General features: G+C 36.7%; 1 protein-coding gene across 4 annotated transcripts in view; it reads left to right on the top strand.

The window, feature by feature from the left end:
- MCTS1 (MCTS1 re-initiation and release factor) overlaps positions 1 to 12,837 on the top strand; it is a 39,981-nt gene extending 27,144 nt beyond the window's left edge. For 3 of the 4 annotated variants that reach the window (XM_081126422.1, XM_081126421.1, XM_081126420.1), the window contains 5 exons: positions 4,610 to 4,762; positions 5,310 to 5,407; positions 9,740 to 9,873; positions 11,778 to 11,845; positions 12,631 to 12,837. In XM_081126422.1, the coding sequence (XP_080982548.1) occupies positions 4,610 to 4,762; positions 5,310 to 5,407; positions 9,740 to 9,873; positions 11,778 to 11,845; positions 12,631 to 12,712 (535 nt within the window). In that variant the 3' untranslated portion in view covers positions 12,713 to 12,837. Of the gene's footprint in view, positions 1 to 3,099; positions 3,437 to 4,609; positions 4,763 to 5,309; positions 5,408 to 9,739; positions 9,874 to 11,777; positions 11,846 to 12,630 lie in introns of those variants that run through there. The other variant, XM_081126419.1, reaches the window with a different exon arrangement.
- The last annotated feature ends 475 nt before the right edge of the window (positions 12,838 to 13,312 follow it).

Genomic DNA, 13,312 nt, shown 5'->3' with positions numbered 1-13,312 from the left:
GTATGTGATGAAGCAGGGAAGGGTGGTGGAAGTTTCTATCTCTCTATCCCTCTCCCTTCCTCTCTCTCTAAAAATCAATAAAAAAATGTAAAATAAAGAAATGAGAGGTCAGGTGAGGTGGAGAAGAAGTACAGAGAAATATGGGAATGAGATTAGAGGACAGCAGTAATAACAATAATAGTAACTTAATAATAACAATAATAACTCAGCAATATTTGCATGTATCATCTCATTTAATTCTCATACCCTCATAAAATAGAGCCTTTATTTTACAGAAGGAAAACAGTCACAGAATTAACTGACTTGCCCAAGGTCACATAGCAAATAAGTTGAACTGGGTGCTTACACATTGGGTGATGACAAAGGAAAGCAGGGATGTGAGTAAGGCATACTGGGTTTGGCTTATCTGAAGTTTGGCAAGATGGTTAGTCCAATCTTCTGATAAATAGGGGCCTCTCAGATCTCTCCAAATGCAGATGTATTTGGGACTGGAGGCCAGAGCTGCTGTTTTGTTGGTGTTCCTTATATTGCTCAGTATGGAAGTTTCCAGGCAGGGGCTGGGTCAACGTATTTTCTCACCAGAGTTAATTGGTGGTGGGGATAGTGCTATAATTCTTAGGTATGTTTTGCCCTTGTGGGGGATATAAAGCCAGCTGCAGGGGGCTGTAAGGTGTGAGGCTGAGAGGCAGTTTGTGGGAAATGTGACCCTAATGGAAGACTTCACAGGCTGTAGATTCTTAGAGATGGGAGGCCCCGCAGGAGTCTGGCAGTGGCCCAATTCTTTCTTGCAGTGAAAGCAGCTTTTCCAGTGTTTAAATCTGTGGCCCAGCTCCTAAAGAAACTATTCTTTACTGGGCACCCTGACGGGTTTTGGTGCCATGCTTATTGCTCAAGGAAGCTTATGGAGAAGAAAAGGAGGCCTTACTGCAAACTCCTTTGGGCAACATTTTATAGCCCCACATCAAGATGATCTTGCAAAATCATTTCAAAATTCTAAGAAGGCAAATACAATCATTAAATATTTAATGCTTGCTATAGCTGTTACTTATCTTAGTAAAATATATGATAGACTTGGGTTTTCTGTGTTCTGTGCTGTGTGTACATTGAGTACCCTTGTAAAGTAAATTAAATAAAATGTGTACAGAACACTTATGCACACATTATAGCACAGAGCATGTATGTATAAATCATAAAGTTCCTTTATAACTATTTATTGCATGAATAAAAGAACTTAATTATTTTAATTTTTGAAGAGGTTCATTTTGAGGTCTTTCTTCTTTTATGACATATTGTTTGTTGTAGCGATGATTTATTTGGAGATGAGTTCTTTGGCAGGAGCAACCCCCCCAGTTATAGCCTTGGAAAAACAGAATCACTTTATGATGATAACATTTACAACACAAAACCAGAAACACAATGTGGTGACAAGTGGGCCCTGCTTATGTGTCTGTGTAAGTGGGTTATGAATGAAGGTATTGATACACACATACAGAACTCAATACCTCATTAATACTAATGACCCAACTTGGCATTTTTCATAACTCAGGTTCAGTTTCTGTGATGATAAGACTGTATTAAAATGGATTAAAATATGTATGTACACCACCTGAAATTAATATATTATTGAATGTCAACTGTAATTGAAAAAAAATTATAAATATGTATGTACATGTAGCTGTATATCTGTTCCCATGCATGTGGGATTTATCATAATTTAGGTGTCTAATTTGTATAGAATTAAAAGTTAGTTATCATTTCTAACACTGCAGATATTCAGCGTTATACTTTCTAATAGGTCTAAAATTAGTAGGTTTCTCAAACCAAAAGTTCAAGAGATTAGGAAGTCCATCTAGGTGTTATTAATTTTGGGGTCCACCAAGTTAAATTTTGTTTCAGTGGAATATATAGTTATTGCATTGTGTTATGTATAGCTTGAATACAAATTATCTATTTTCACTCATCTTAAACTGCTTAATAGTAACGGTTTATTGCTGTTATAATGCATTTATTGTTACATGGCAGGCTCCCAGGGTGATGTGAGAATTGCCAGGGGAGGGAAGCTGTTTGGCAACAAGCCTGACACTGTAGCACTAACCACAGCTTGGGGTCTGGTCTTCAGTTTTGCATGTTCATAAACTCAATTGTCTAAAGGTCTGGGAGTTGATTGATGCTGAGAATGTGAAGTCACGATAAGGATGTTCACAAGAGCCCGATGTGTAAACCAGAATGGCAATTTATTAATTTACAAAGACAAACAATTGTTCATGGGATTTGATTTGAAAATAGACAGTTGTTTCCAGGCAGATCTTTATGGGAAGCTAAATTATAATCAGAAAATTGTTGCTACCATAGAATCAAGGCAAAGGGAGTTAGTTGCACAATTCAAATATATATGGTTTCTCCAAGCACCCATCTCCCCAGTAGAGACTAGAGTATTTGCTCCCTGGAGGGACTGGTGTATTTGCTTTACAGGTTAGGGCACATCTACCCCAACACCTGGGGGTAGTGCCTGTTTAGATTTTGGATTTTTCTATGCTTTCTTTGCTGATCAAAACCCTTGATTCGCTCCACTTTTAAAAATTACATAAGTAAAAAGTGTTTCTTTAGCTGTTATCTCTTCCATCAGATTAATCTTCTATTGCTCGCCTACAGGCCATTTTACCACTCAAGGATATCGCCTTTATTGATTTATTGCTCAACTCATAGGTATGGGTGTGAGGCAGGGGATGGCAACCTTGTGAATAATTTTATGGGAGCACTTTATTTTGGCCAGTGAATATGGTTGCCAGATTGAAATACAGGATGCCAAATTCAATTCAGATAACACATTTTTTAGCCTAAGTATGTCCCAAATGTTAGATTAGGTATAGCTATACTTTAATCAATATTCATTGTTATGTGAAATAGAAATTTAACTGGGTGTCCTGTATTTTTATTTGCTAAACTGGTGGGTGAGCACCAATCCACTCCGGTTCTCAGGGAAATCTTTTACTAGGTTAACAGTAGGTCGCACCGAAACACGGAAGAATCTTGACCCTTTGAGGAACCCGTAAGAATGCGAATGCTATAAATGCGGCTTTGATTGATCTCCCCGCCCCCTCCATTCTTCTCTTCCTGCAAGTAGAATGGCTGCTCTATTTTTTCTTCCTTCTCAAGTCCCGCCCTTTCAGCAGCCAGCTCTGGAGAGAGTTCGGTCGCCCAAAAAGGGCCGGCAAAAGCGCCGACGTGTTCGGAGCAGCGGAAGTAGTCAAATTTCGCCCAGAACCGGAAAGTGCTGCTGCCTGTCTCCCTTTCCGGAGACCGACGACGGCTCCGCCTGTCAGTGCCGGCCTTCCTCGTGGAAGGGGATCTGCCGGACCTTTGCTAATTCAATTTTATCCCCCATTCCGGGCCCTTCCCTACCGTCGCCCCCTTCACCTTGGATCATGTTCAAGAAGTAAGGACATGCTGTGGCCTCGATTCGCTGCTCACAAAGGTGGTGGGGGTGGGGGTGGGGAAGAGGGCGAGAGCGAAGATCCTCTTTCTCTCTTCCCCGCCCCTGCCATCCTTACTCCCTAAGGTTTTCTATAGTACTATGCTCTCACTCGCAACTTACAACACTTCTTTAAGCTTTCCATCCCTAATACTCAGTTGGGTTTCGGCTCTCCCACCTTTATTTTCCTGATCCTTACTCCTCTTTCTCTTTTGCCCCCTCTCCCAATACTATCTTCATTTCTAGGATTCTACCAATCACATCCTTGCACTGTAATTTAAGGGTATACCGTCTTTGGCTAAGAGGAGAGCCCTGCACTCACTGCCATATGTTTTATTACTTATGAACTGAATAGGGGGAGGCTTGACTTCCTGGGTCATGGGAGCGAAGGAGTCTGGGTGACAGGAAGCAAGCGGGCTGTCATGCCTATTGCTCAGCTGCCAGATTAACCTTGTCTTGAAACAGCGTGATTGCCCCATAGGCTATTGACTGTAAGGAAGACAAAAATTCCTTGGGAACCTACCTAGTGGGTTTGCCTTCCAGATTTGATAGACGCAAAAAGCAAAGGGGAAACATGGGCAAAGGAAGGTGGGTTTTGTTCATGACATTTTAAGAAAAATAAACAGGGTTCTTAGAAATCATCATCATCACTTTTAAAACAAAATCTCAGTACATAACATAGCCTAGCAGGGACCGCTTTTCTATGTTATATTTGGGTTGGTCTTCTGTATCTCAATGCTTAAGGGCTCTTTTGGTTTGGTTTGCTTTTGCTTTTTCACACAGGTTTGTTATAGGTGAAAATCTGTGTTTCTTCCTGGGTAGAGACGAATAAGATTTTCCATAAAGGGCTTTTGTGTAGCTGATTACAGATTATAATGTGAAATATGCCTCAGAGCCTCCCCCACCCCAAGCTAATTGTGTATGTACGACAGTTTATTTTAGTATTGTAATAAGACGTTGGTTGTGCTGGATAGAATAAAAGGTAAATTGTATTTTTAAAAACAACTTATTTCATTATGATTTTAGGCATCTAAATACTTGCTTGGGAATAGATGACTAATTAAAACACTACCTTTAGATATCCTGATGTCTACTTAGAAATGCCTTTTTTTTCTCCTTTCAAAAATCATTTGGCAGATTTGATGAAAAAGAAAATGTGTCCAATTGCATCCAGTTGAAAACCTCAGTTATAAAGGGTATTAAGAACCAATTGATAGAGCAATTTCCAGGCATTGAACCATGGCTTAATCAAATCATGCCTAAGAAAGATCCTGTCAAAATTGTGCGATGGTAAGTCTATTTTTCTCTATGTAAAACTCAGTAAGTAGCTGAATATTGTATAATTAGATTGCACTCATAATAAATGGAGTTATTTTCACATTATTGATAGATTATGGGAATAGATAAATAGAATAACTCTAAGCAATATTTACATTTTCAAGTGTTTTTTTTTTACATGAAAAATGTAGCTTTATGTACTGATTGTTTTATCAGAGTTAAATGTTTTGATTTACAGTTGTATTTACTTCAGTTTGTACTTTAGAAATTTGTTTTATTGAATTATTTAAGGATGAAATTAAAATAATAATATGTGAAACAAAACTGAGTGTAGCAGCTCATATGTTTTCTTTTTTCCTCTACTGGACTGGTGTGATAGGTAAAACAGTTTAAATAAGTTTTTTTTGGCCTCTATGGGCATCTTTATTGAAATTTTAAAAAAGCTTACTGTATCTCCATATATGCATGGTTCATATTATACATTATTTAGAGACTATTTGGCATATTCATTTTTGAAAGAAAATATCTAACGTGGTACTTTGTGACATTTGTCTTACAGCCATGAACATATAGAAATCCTTACAGTAAATGGAGAGTTACTGTTTTTTAGACAAAGAGAAGGGCCTTTTTATCCAACCCTAAGATTACTTCACAAGTGTAAGTCTTCTTAGAAAATACGTATTTGTTGATATGGAAAGACACAAAAGAAGCTGAAAGTGACTTCTGGTTGTTAACTTATTTATTAGTACAAGGTAATATGGAATATAAAAGTACAATGAATTCCCATCTTTTGGTAAATCTGAAAAATGCAATTCTCTCGTGCATTCTAGAAGGCCCAAGAAAGAACATTCATTCATTCAACAAATATTTATTGAAGTTACTATGTGCCAAGCACTGAGCTAGGTACTGAGAATATGACGGGAAGCAAAGACAGACATGGTCCCTGTGCCTATGAGACTAACAGTCTAGTTGGGAGAATAGACAACAATTACATAATTACACAAGTATATATTCACAAACTTGATAAGTGCTGTGAGCATTTTATTTTAAATTTATAGCTAGATTTGCCTCATAGAGATAATTCTATATAAGGGAAAACATTGTCTAATTGTTGGAATCAGTTATTGTTAGTTGAGTGCCAAGTTCAGGTGTTATGAAACAAAATAATGTTTATGTACCCACTTTTGCACATTCTTAGATTGAGTACATTACCCCCCCCCCCACACACACACACAAAAAGAAAATCAAAAGGAAGGTAAATCCCAGTGCCCTGGAAGTTTAACTGTGAAGTAAAATTTCTGCTTTTCAAACCAGTATGCACACCTGGGCTTCTAGCCAAGAAGCAGAAAGGAAGGGAGCGACTGGAGGATTCTGTAGGTGGTATTGGTGACTTAATGAATGAGTTTGATTTTTTGTAAGAGGAGATAATTTTTTAAAACTTTATTTTATTGAGAGTATTACAGATGTCCCCCATTTCCCCCCCTTTGCTCCCCTCCACCTATCTCCCACCCCTCCCCAGGCCTTCACCTGTCTATTGTCTGTGTCCATGGGCTGTTAATATATTCTTATAAGTTCTTGGGTTAATCTCTTCCTGCCCTCCTTCCCGCCTTCCCTCTGAGATCTGTCAGTCTGTTTCATGTTTCCATGTCTGTGGTCCTATCTTGTATGTCAATTTATTTTGTTCTTTAGATTCCACATATAAGTGAGATCATGTGATATTTGTCTTTCTCTGACTGTCTTATTTCACTTAGCATAATATTCTACAGGTCCATCCATGCTGTCCCAAAGGGTAAGATATTCTTCTTTTTTACAGCTGCATAGTATTCCATGGTCTAAGTGCCCCACAGCTTTTTTTATCCCCTCATCTACTGATGGGCACTTGGGCTGTTTCCAGATCTTAGCTATTGTAAATTGTGCTGCTATGAACATAGGGGTGCATATATCCTTTCTGATTAGTGTTTCAGGATTCTTAGGATATATTCCTAGAAGTGGGACCTCTGGGTCAAATGGCAGTTCCATTTTTTATTTTTTGAGGAACCTCCATACCGTTTTCCATAGTGGCTGCACCAGTCTGCATTCCCACCAGCAGTGTACCGGGGTTCCCCTTTAGGAGATAAGTTTTTTAATTACTTGGTGAAGCAGAGGCCCAGAGCCGTAAAGCTGTTAGGCAAGTCTTTAAAAGAGGTGAAGCATTTTATTTATTTACTTATTTATTTTTATTGAAAGAGGGGGGAGAAACAATGATTTGTTGTTCCACGCATCCAGGCATTCATTGGTTGGAGGTGAAGCCTTTTAATATTTATAAAGGAATATTTACAATTATTTGATTAAGTATTGATTGCATTCAGTTAAAAAACTATGATTGACAGAATTTGAGTCCTGATGCAATGGGAAAAAGTTTAATAAAAATATTTTGGTGACATTAAGACATTTTAATGACATTCCTACTTGACTAAAAGAGAACAGAGAAAATAATCAAATATATTACATGAATCTAGATTGGATCCTGGTTTGAAAAACAAAGTAAATTCAAGTCCTTCTCCTCCCTCTCAAAAAGATATAAAAGACTTTCTTGGGACTATTGGGGGAAATTTGCATATGGTTTGTTTATAAGATGATACTGCAGAACTGTTGTTAAATTTTTAGGTATGATAATAGTGTTATGGTTATGTAGGAGAATGACTTTATTCTTAGGTGGTGTGTGCTCATTATGGTGGAGAATGTCTGAAATTTAAAATAGTAGAGGAAAAAATATGTGTGTTTAAATAGAAAGAGATAAAGCAAATACAGCAAAGTGTAAATGAACAATTGTTGAATCTAAGTGGATAGTGTCCAGGTGATCATTGAACTGTTCTTCCAGTTTTTCCATACGTTAAGCATTTTCTTAATAAGTTGGAAGAAAAAGATGTTCCTATTTAGAAGTTTTTTTTCAGGGAACCAACCTTTTAGAGCATTTTAAAGTTATTCTTGTGCAAGAAGCAGGATAATATGGTGGTTAAAAGCATGAGCTCGGAGTTAGGCAGATCTGGGTTCAATTCCCAGTGCATGTCAGTTTTGTCAGGTCACTCAACCTGGTTAACCCTTGTTTCTTTGTCTTTTAAAATGGACATAGTTGTATGTTACATCTCCAAGGGTTGTGAGTATTAAATGAGATAATGCATGTAATATTCCTAACACAATATCTAGAACATAGTAAATGCTAAATATATGATAGCATTTATAATTATGTAGTAATTGTTTAAACAGTGTCCACTAGTACTAATCATCACCATCATTATCATTAAAAGGCATCTATTAATGAGAATGGAGATCTAGAAAGCAAGTTATGGCTTGTGAATAGTAAATGTATTCATTCAGGTTCCTTTTTATCAGTAAGTTGTTTAAAGTAATTTGGAGTCTTGGTAGGAAAAAGACTTATTTGTCATCTTGTAAGTGGGATGGCTAGTAGTAAAACATTAAAGTGAATACATTTTACCAATTATTGTTGGTATTACTCCTACAGATCCTTGAGAGGCCTAAAAGGTTTCCCCCCAGGCATTGTTTTAAATCCTCCAGGGATCCTTTAATTGTTGGGTTATGAATTATTTGTAGACACACATACACATACAGAAATATTTTTTTAAGATTATAAAACGAGTATGTGTTCATTTTAGAGATTTTGAAAATACAGAAGTAAAATCAACTGTATTCCCATAACCTAGAGATAACCATTGTTAATATATCGGTGTACATCTATCCAGTTATTTCCTATATTGTATATGTGTTTGTGTGTATGTGTAAATGTATATATTTTTCTTTATTTAAAAAAAAATCTTTATTGATTTCAGAAAGAGGAAGGGAGAGGGAGAGAGAGAGATAGAAACATCAATGATGAGAGAGTCATCGTTGATCGCTGCCTCCTGCACGCCCCCTACTGGGGATGGAGCCCGCAACCGGGCCTGTGCCCTGACCAGGAAGCGAACCCCCATCGCCTGGATCCTAGGTCGATGCTCAACCACTGAGCCACGCCCGGCCGGGCTATATTTTTCCTTTTTAAATTGGGCTCTCTGATATATAGTTTTTTAAAATTAATAGACATGTTTTAGAGAAGTTTTAGGTTTACAGAAAACCTAAGCAGAAAGTAGGGAGTTCCCATGTACTTCCTCCTCACCCTTCTCTTGTTATTAATATCGTGCATTGATGTGATACATTTATTACAATTGCTGAACCAATATTGATACATTATTAATAACCAAAATCCACAGTTTACATTAGGGTTCATTTTTTGTGTTGTACATTCTGTGGGTTTTGTCAAATGTATATGGTCACTGTTAAAGTGTACGGAATAGTTTCACTTCCCTAAACATCCTCTGCGCTCCACCTATTCATCCCTCCCTCCTCCCTCTCCCCGCTAACACCTAGCAACCACTGATATTTTTGGTAGTTTTTCATTCTGCTTTTCCCTCTTAACATTATATTATGAACACTTCCCAGGGAATTATGTATTTTTCAAAAACATGGCTCTATTATATAGACTTTGTGGATACACCTTAAGTCATTTATCTCTTAGTTTATTGTTGGACATTTAAGCTGATTCCAGCTTATTTCTATTATAAATATTAGTGCTGCACTGAATATCTTTCTAACTAAATATATTTTAAATCTCTCATATTTTCTTAGGATAAAGTCTTAGAATTACTGAGTCAGAGAGTTTGAACCTTTTCAAGGCTGTTGATACATGTTGCCAAGCAGTCCTAAAGAAAGGTTATATCCATTTTTAAGCCTTCTAGCAGTATATGGGAATGCTAGTTTTCCTACACTTGCTAGCATTGGAAATTAGTTTTCTTAAAAATATTTACTAATTTGATAAGTGAAGGGTGGTATTTGAGTTTTATTTTGCATCTGTCAGAGTACTGTAATTTTGGGAAATACTTGTTCATGTCCTTTTGCCTTTTTTTCAGATGAGTCATTAGTCTTATTAATTTATGTAATGTATTTCTTTTCTTCTAGATCCTTTTATCCTGCCACACCAGCAGGTTGATAAAGGAGCCATCAAATTTGTACTCAGTGGAGCAAATATCATGTGTCCAGGCTTAACTTCTCCTGGAGCTAAACTTTACCCTGCTGCAGTAGATACGATTGTTGTATCCTTCTCAGGCTGTACCTGTTGAAAAAATGTCATTACTGAAAGATCTATCTTCCAAGGGAACAGATGTACATTTTTGGAGGTCACTGTTATTATCTCATGCCTTTCTGGTACATTTGAAAATGTGGGCAGTAACATTATTTCTTTAGATTAAATTGTGACCCACTTTAGAAATTAAATGAGAACAAGTAGTAAAGAATCCCAGCTGCATTTCAGCCCAATTAGGGCCCAAATGTTATCAGATTCAGGACACAGTATAAAACTTTTGAGTATTAACAGAGAGGATATATCTGATATGATTGGATCACTTCTTTGGACATCAGCTTGCTACTTTTATGTTTGACATTGAAGTAAAAACACTCAAAAGGGAAAAGAACTTAGGTACCAGGTAGAATGTTAGAAGTGGGTAGTGGAAAATATTGGCAATTCCCAACTTTTATTTTAAATTTCATTTTAAGTTGGTTGTTTGGGCCTCAGAACATGATTTCTCAAAGAGAAATGTTAAAGTCCCAGATAGTCCTTAAGGATCTGTTCAACTCATGATATACAGCTGAACAATTCTGCATTGTTTCCATTTCTAATGGTGCTGTTTCAGCTATATTCTAGATTAAATAGGTTTTTGCCAACAAGTCTGGATAGAGCATTTTCTTTGTCATAGATAAAGTGGCCATTTGCTTCAAGTTGAGAAAAAGAACCATACTTGGTGGGAATGGGGAAGTCACTGTGGAGTGGGAAGGCCATTGGAATGGGTTTAAGAATGTGTCCTGTGCTCAAAAGGAGGCAGTCTTCTTGTTGTGGCAGTTGTATCTAAGGGGTAGTATAAGTTGTATGTTTATATCTTAGGAACAGTTTGTATTGACATAGATACTGGTCACACAATAGGTGCTTAAATATTTGTGGGATGTTGACGGAATGGAAAATCAATTCTTATTCTGTAAGGATAGGTTACCTTTTTGTGTTTATGATTTTTCTAAGTGTTATAAGTTTATAGTTCTAGAGTTCCTTTAAATGGAAAATTTTCCTAGTGCCTAGACTTTATTTTTAAAATAAGTTTTATTTTGAAATAATTGTAGACTTTTAGAAAGTTGCAAAGCTAGTACAGAGGGGTACTGTGCATCCTTGAGCCTTTACTTTTAAAAATATGTACTGCAGTGTTTAACATTCTAGATGCTTTCAAGTGATGACCAAGAATGTTCTGTTCTAGAAAGGTTGACACTTATATTGAGCTCTTAAAGACAGATGTGAGATATAATTATTGTTTTGATGTGTCCTTTATATAAGACCACCATTCAGTGATTAAAACACTAGAACAATTGATATTTATTTATGTCACAATTTTTAATATTTATTTGCAAGAGATTTTATTTCCTTTTTTGCATCTCTTATTCTGGTTTTGTTGGCATTGGGTTATAGTATTAACATTCGACTTAAAAACCAAGAATGATTATTAGATCCATTAATTTAGCATTTATTGAGTATTCATTAACAGCGTGCCCATAGACTCTGATAGGTCCTTGCCCTCAAGGAGTTAATGGTGTAGGCAAGGATATAAGATGGGTTCAACCCAGCTGGTGTGGCTCAGTGGTTGAGTGTTGACCTATGAACCAAGAGGTCACTGGTTCATTTCCAGGTCAGGGCACATGCCCGGGTTGTGGGCTCATCCTCAGTAGGGGCCATGCAAGAGGCAGCCATTCAATGTTTCTCTCTCATCAATGTTTCTATCTCTCTATCCCTCTCCCTTCCTCTCTCTCTAAAAAAAGAAATAAAAACATATTTTTTAAAAAAGTATTCAAATCAATATAAGAAAAAGATGGGTTCAAAGTGGCTTACCTAGTAATGTGATCATTTGACACTCCTTCTCCAAGGCATTTTGATAAATAGTTCTTAGCTGTGTGTTTTCAGGCCATCATGGCAGAAGGAAAACAGCATGCCCTGTGTGTTGGAGTCATGAAGATGTCTGCAGAAGATATGTAAGTCTCACCTTAGGCCCCCTTAGTTTTTGAGATATGGGTAATCTATACAGGAAGCATCAGAATTACAGGTGAACTTTGCTCTCATTCATACCACATCTTGCAAACATGTAAGCACAGAAGCCTCATTTCTGATTTTTCCTAACACTTAGAAAGCCAGTGAAACCTATTTTGTCTCCAGGATTGCATTCTTTTTTAAACACTGAAAAGAACCCATGTGCCAGTATAGCTGTTTTATATGTATGTATGTATGTATGTATATATGTGTGTGTGTGTATTTTAGGAATTTTTCATTTAGTATGATTTAAACTGAGTGGAAGGAAAGATGTTTTGCTACTAATTTTAAAAAACTCTGCCGTAGTTGGGCACCATACAGTATTTATCTTATATTTTGACCTGGTGGTATAGAATATTAAGGAAATATTAAAGATATATTATCAAACTGTAGTCAAGATATTTAAGAACTTTGCAACACATTTGAAGACCACAATATTCCTATGAATTTTGTTTCAGGGTTAATTGTAACACTTTGATTTTCTCCTGATATGATAACACATTACTCTGTTTCTATAGACCCACTAGTTAGATCACTAGAATCACTTGAAGACATGAACTTCCCCAGAGTAATGTAGTTTAATGTAGACAGTAATGTGGGTATAATACAAATAAATTCCTACATGTAGCTCAATAATTGCAAAATAGCAATGGACTTTGAATTACATTTACCATGACTAAGCCTATAAAAATTGCTAACAGTATGTTTATGTGTTTTTATCCTTCTACAGTGAGAAAGTCAACAAAGGAATTGGCATTGAAAATATCCATTATTTAAATGATGGGCTGTGGCATATGAAGACATATAAATGAGCCTCAGAAGGAATGCACTTAGGCTAAATATGGATATTGTGCTGTATCTGTGTTTGTGTCTGTGTGTGACAGCATGAAGACAATACCTCTGTGGTTATGCTGAATAAATTCAACAGATGCTAAAATTCTGTTAGCTTCAAAAATTATTTTCGTTTTTCTTAAACTCAAGTTAAAATTGGGTACTAATAAACTTGGACATTAAAAGGTATCTGGTAAGGAACCAAACTCAGACTACTTCATGTCCTTTCTTAGGCTAATAATGTAAGATGCAGGGCAGGACTTGGTAAATGAACTTGCCAGTATACGGCTGACCCCCCCAGAGAATCTGCAAACTTCATGGGGCTGGAAGCTAGATTGGTAATTTTATCCCGTTATCCCAGGCACCTAGAAGTGCCCCTTCTCTTTTTGTGCGTTGTTTGTTGTTGTTTTTAAACTTTTCACTATGGAAAATTCCAGACATACACAAAAGTATGGGGAGAATAGTATAATGTAATGGACCTTTTCTATATCCGTCACCTACCTTCAATTCATGACCAGTCTTATTTCATCTCTATCTCACTTATTCCTTCCCACCCTGCTCCCTGATTATTTTGAAGCAAA

Source organism: Miniopterus schreibersii (assembly GCF_964146895.1).
Source record: "Miniopterus schreibersii genome assembly, chromosome: X".
Taxonomy (NCBI): domain Eukaryota; kingdom Metazoa; phylum Chordata; class Mammalia; order Chiroptera; family Miniopteridae; genus Miniopterus; species Miniopterus schreibersii.
The sequence above is the reverse complement of the archived record's forward strand: the minus strand, read 5'-3'. Positions and strand labels throughout refer to the sequence as shown.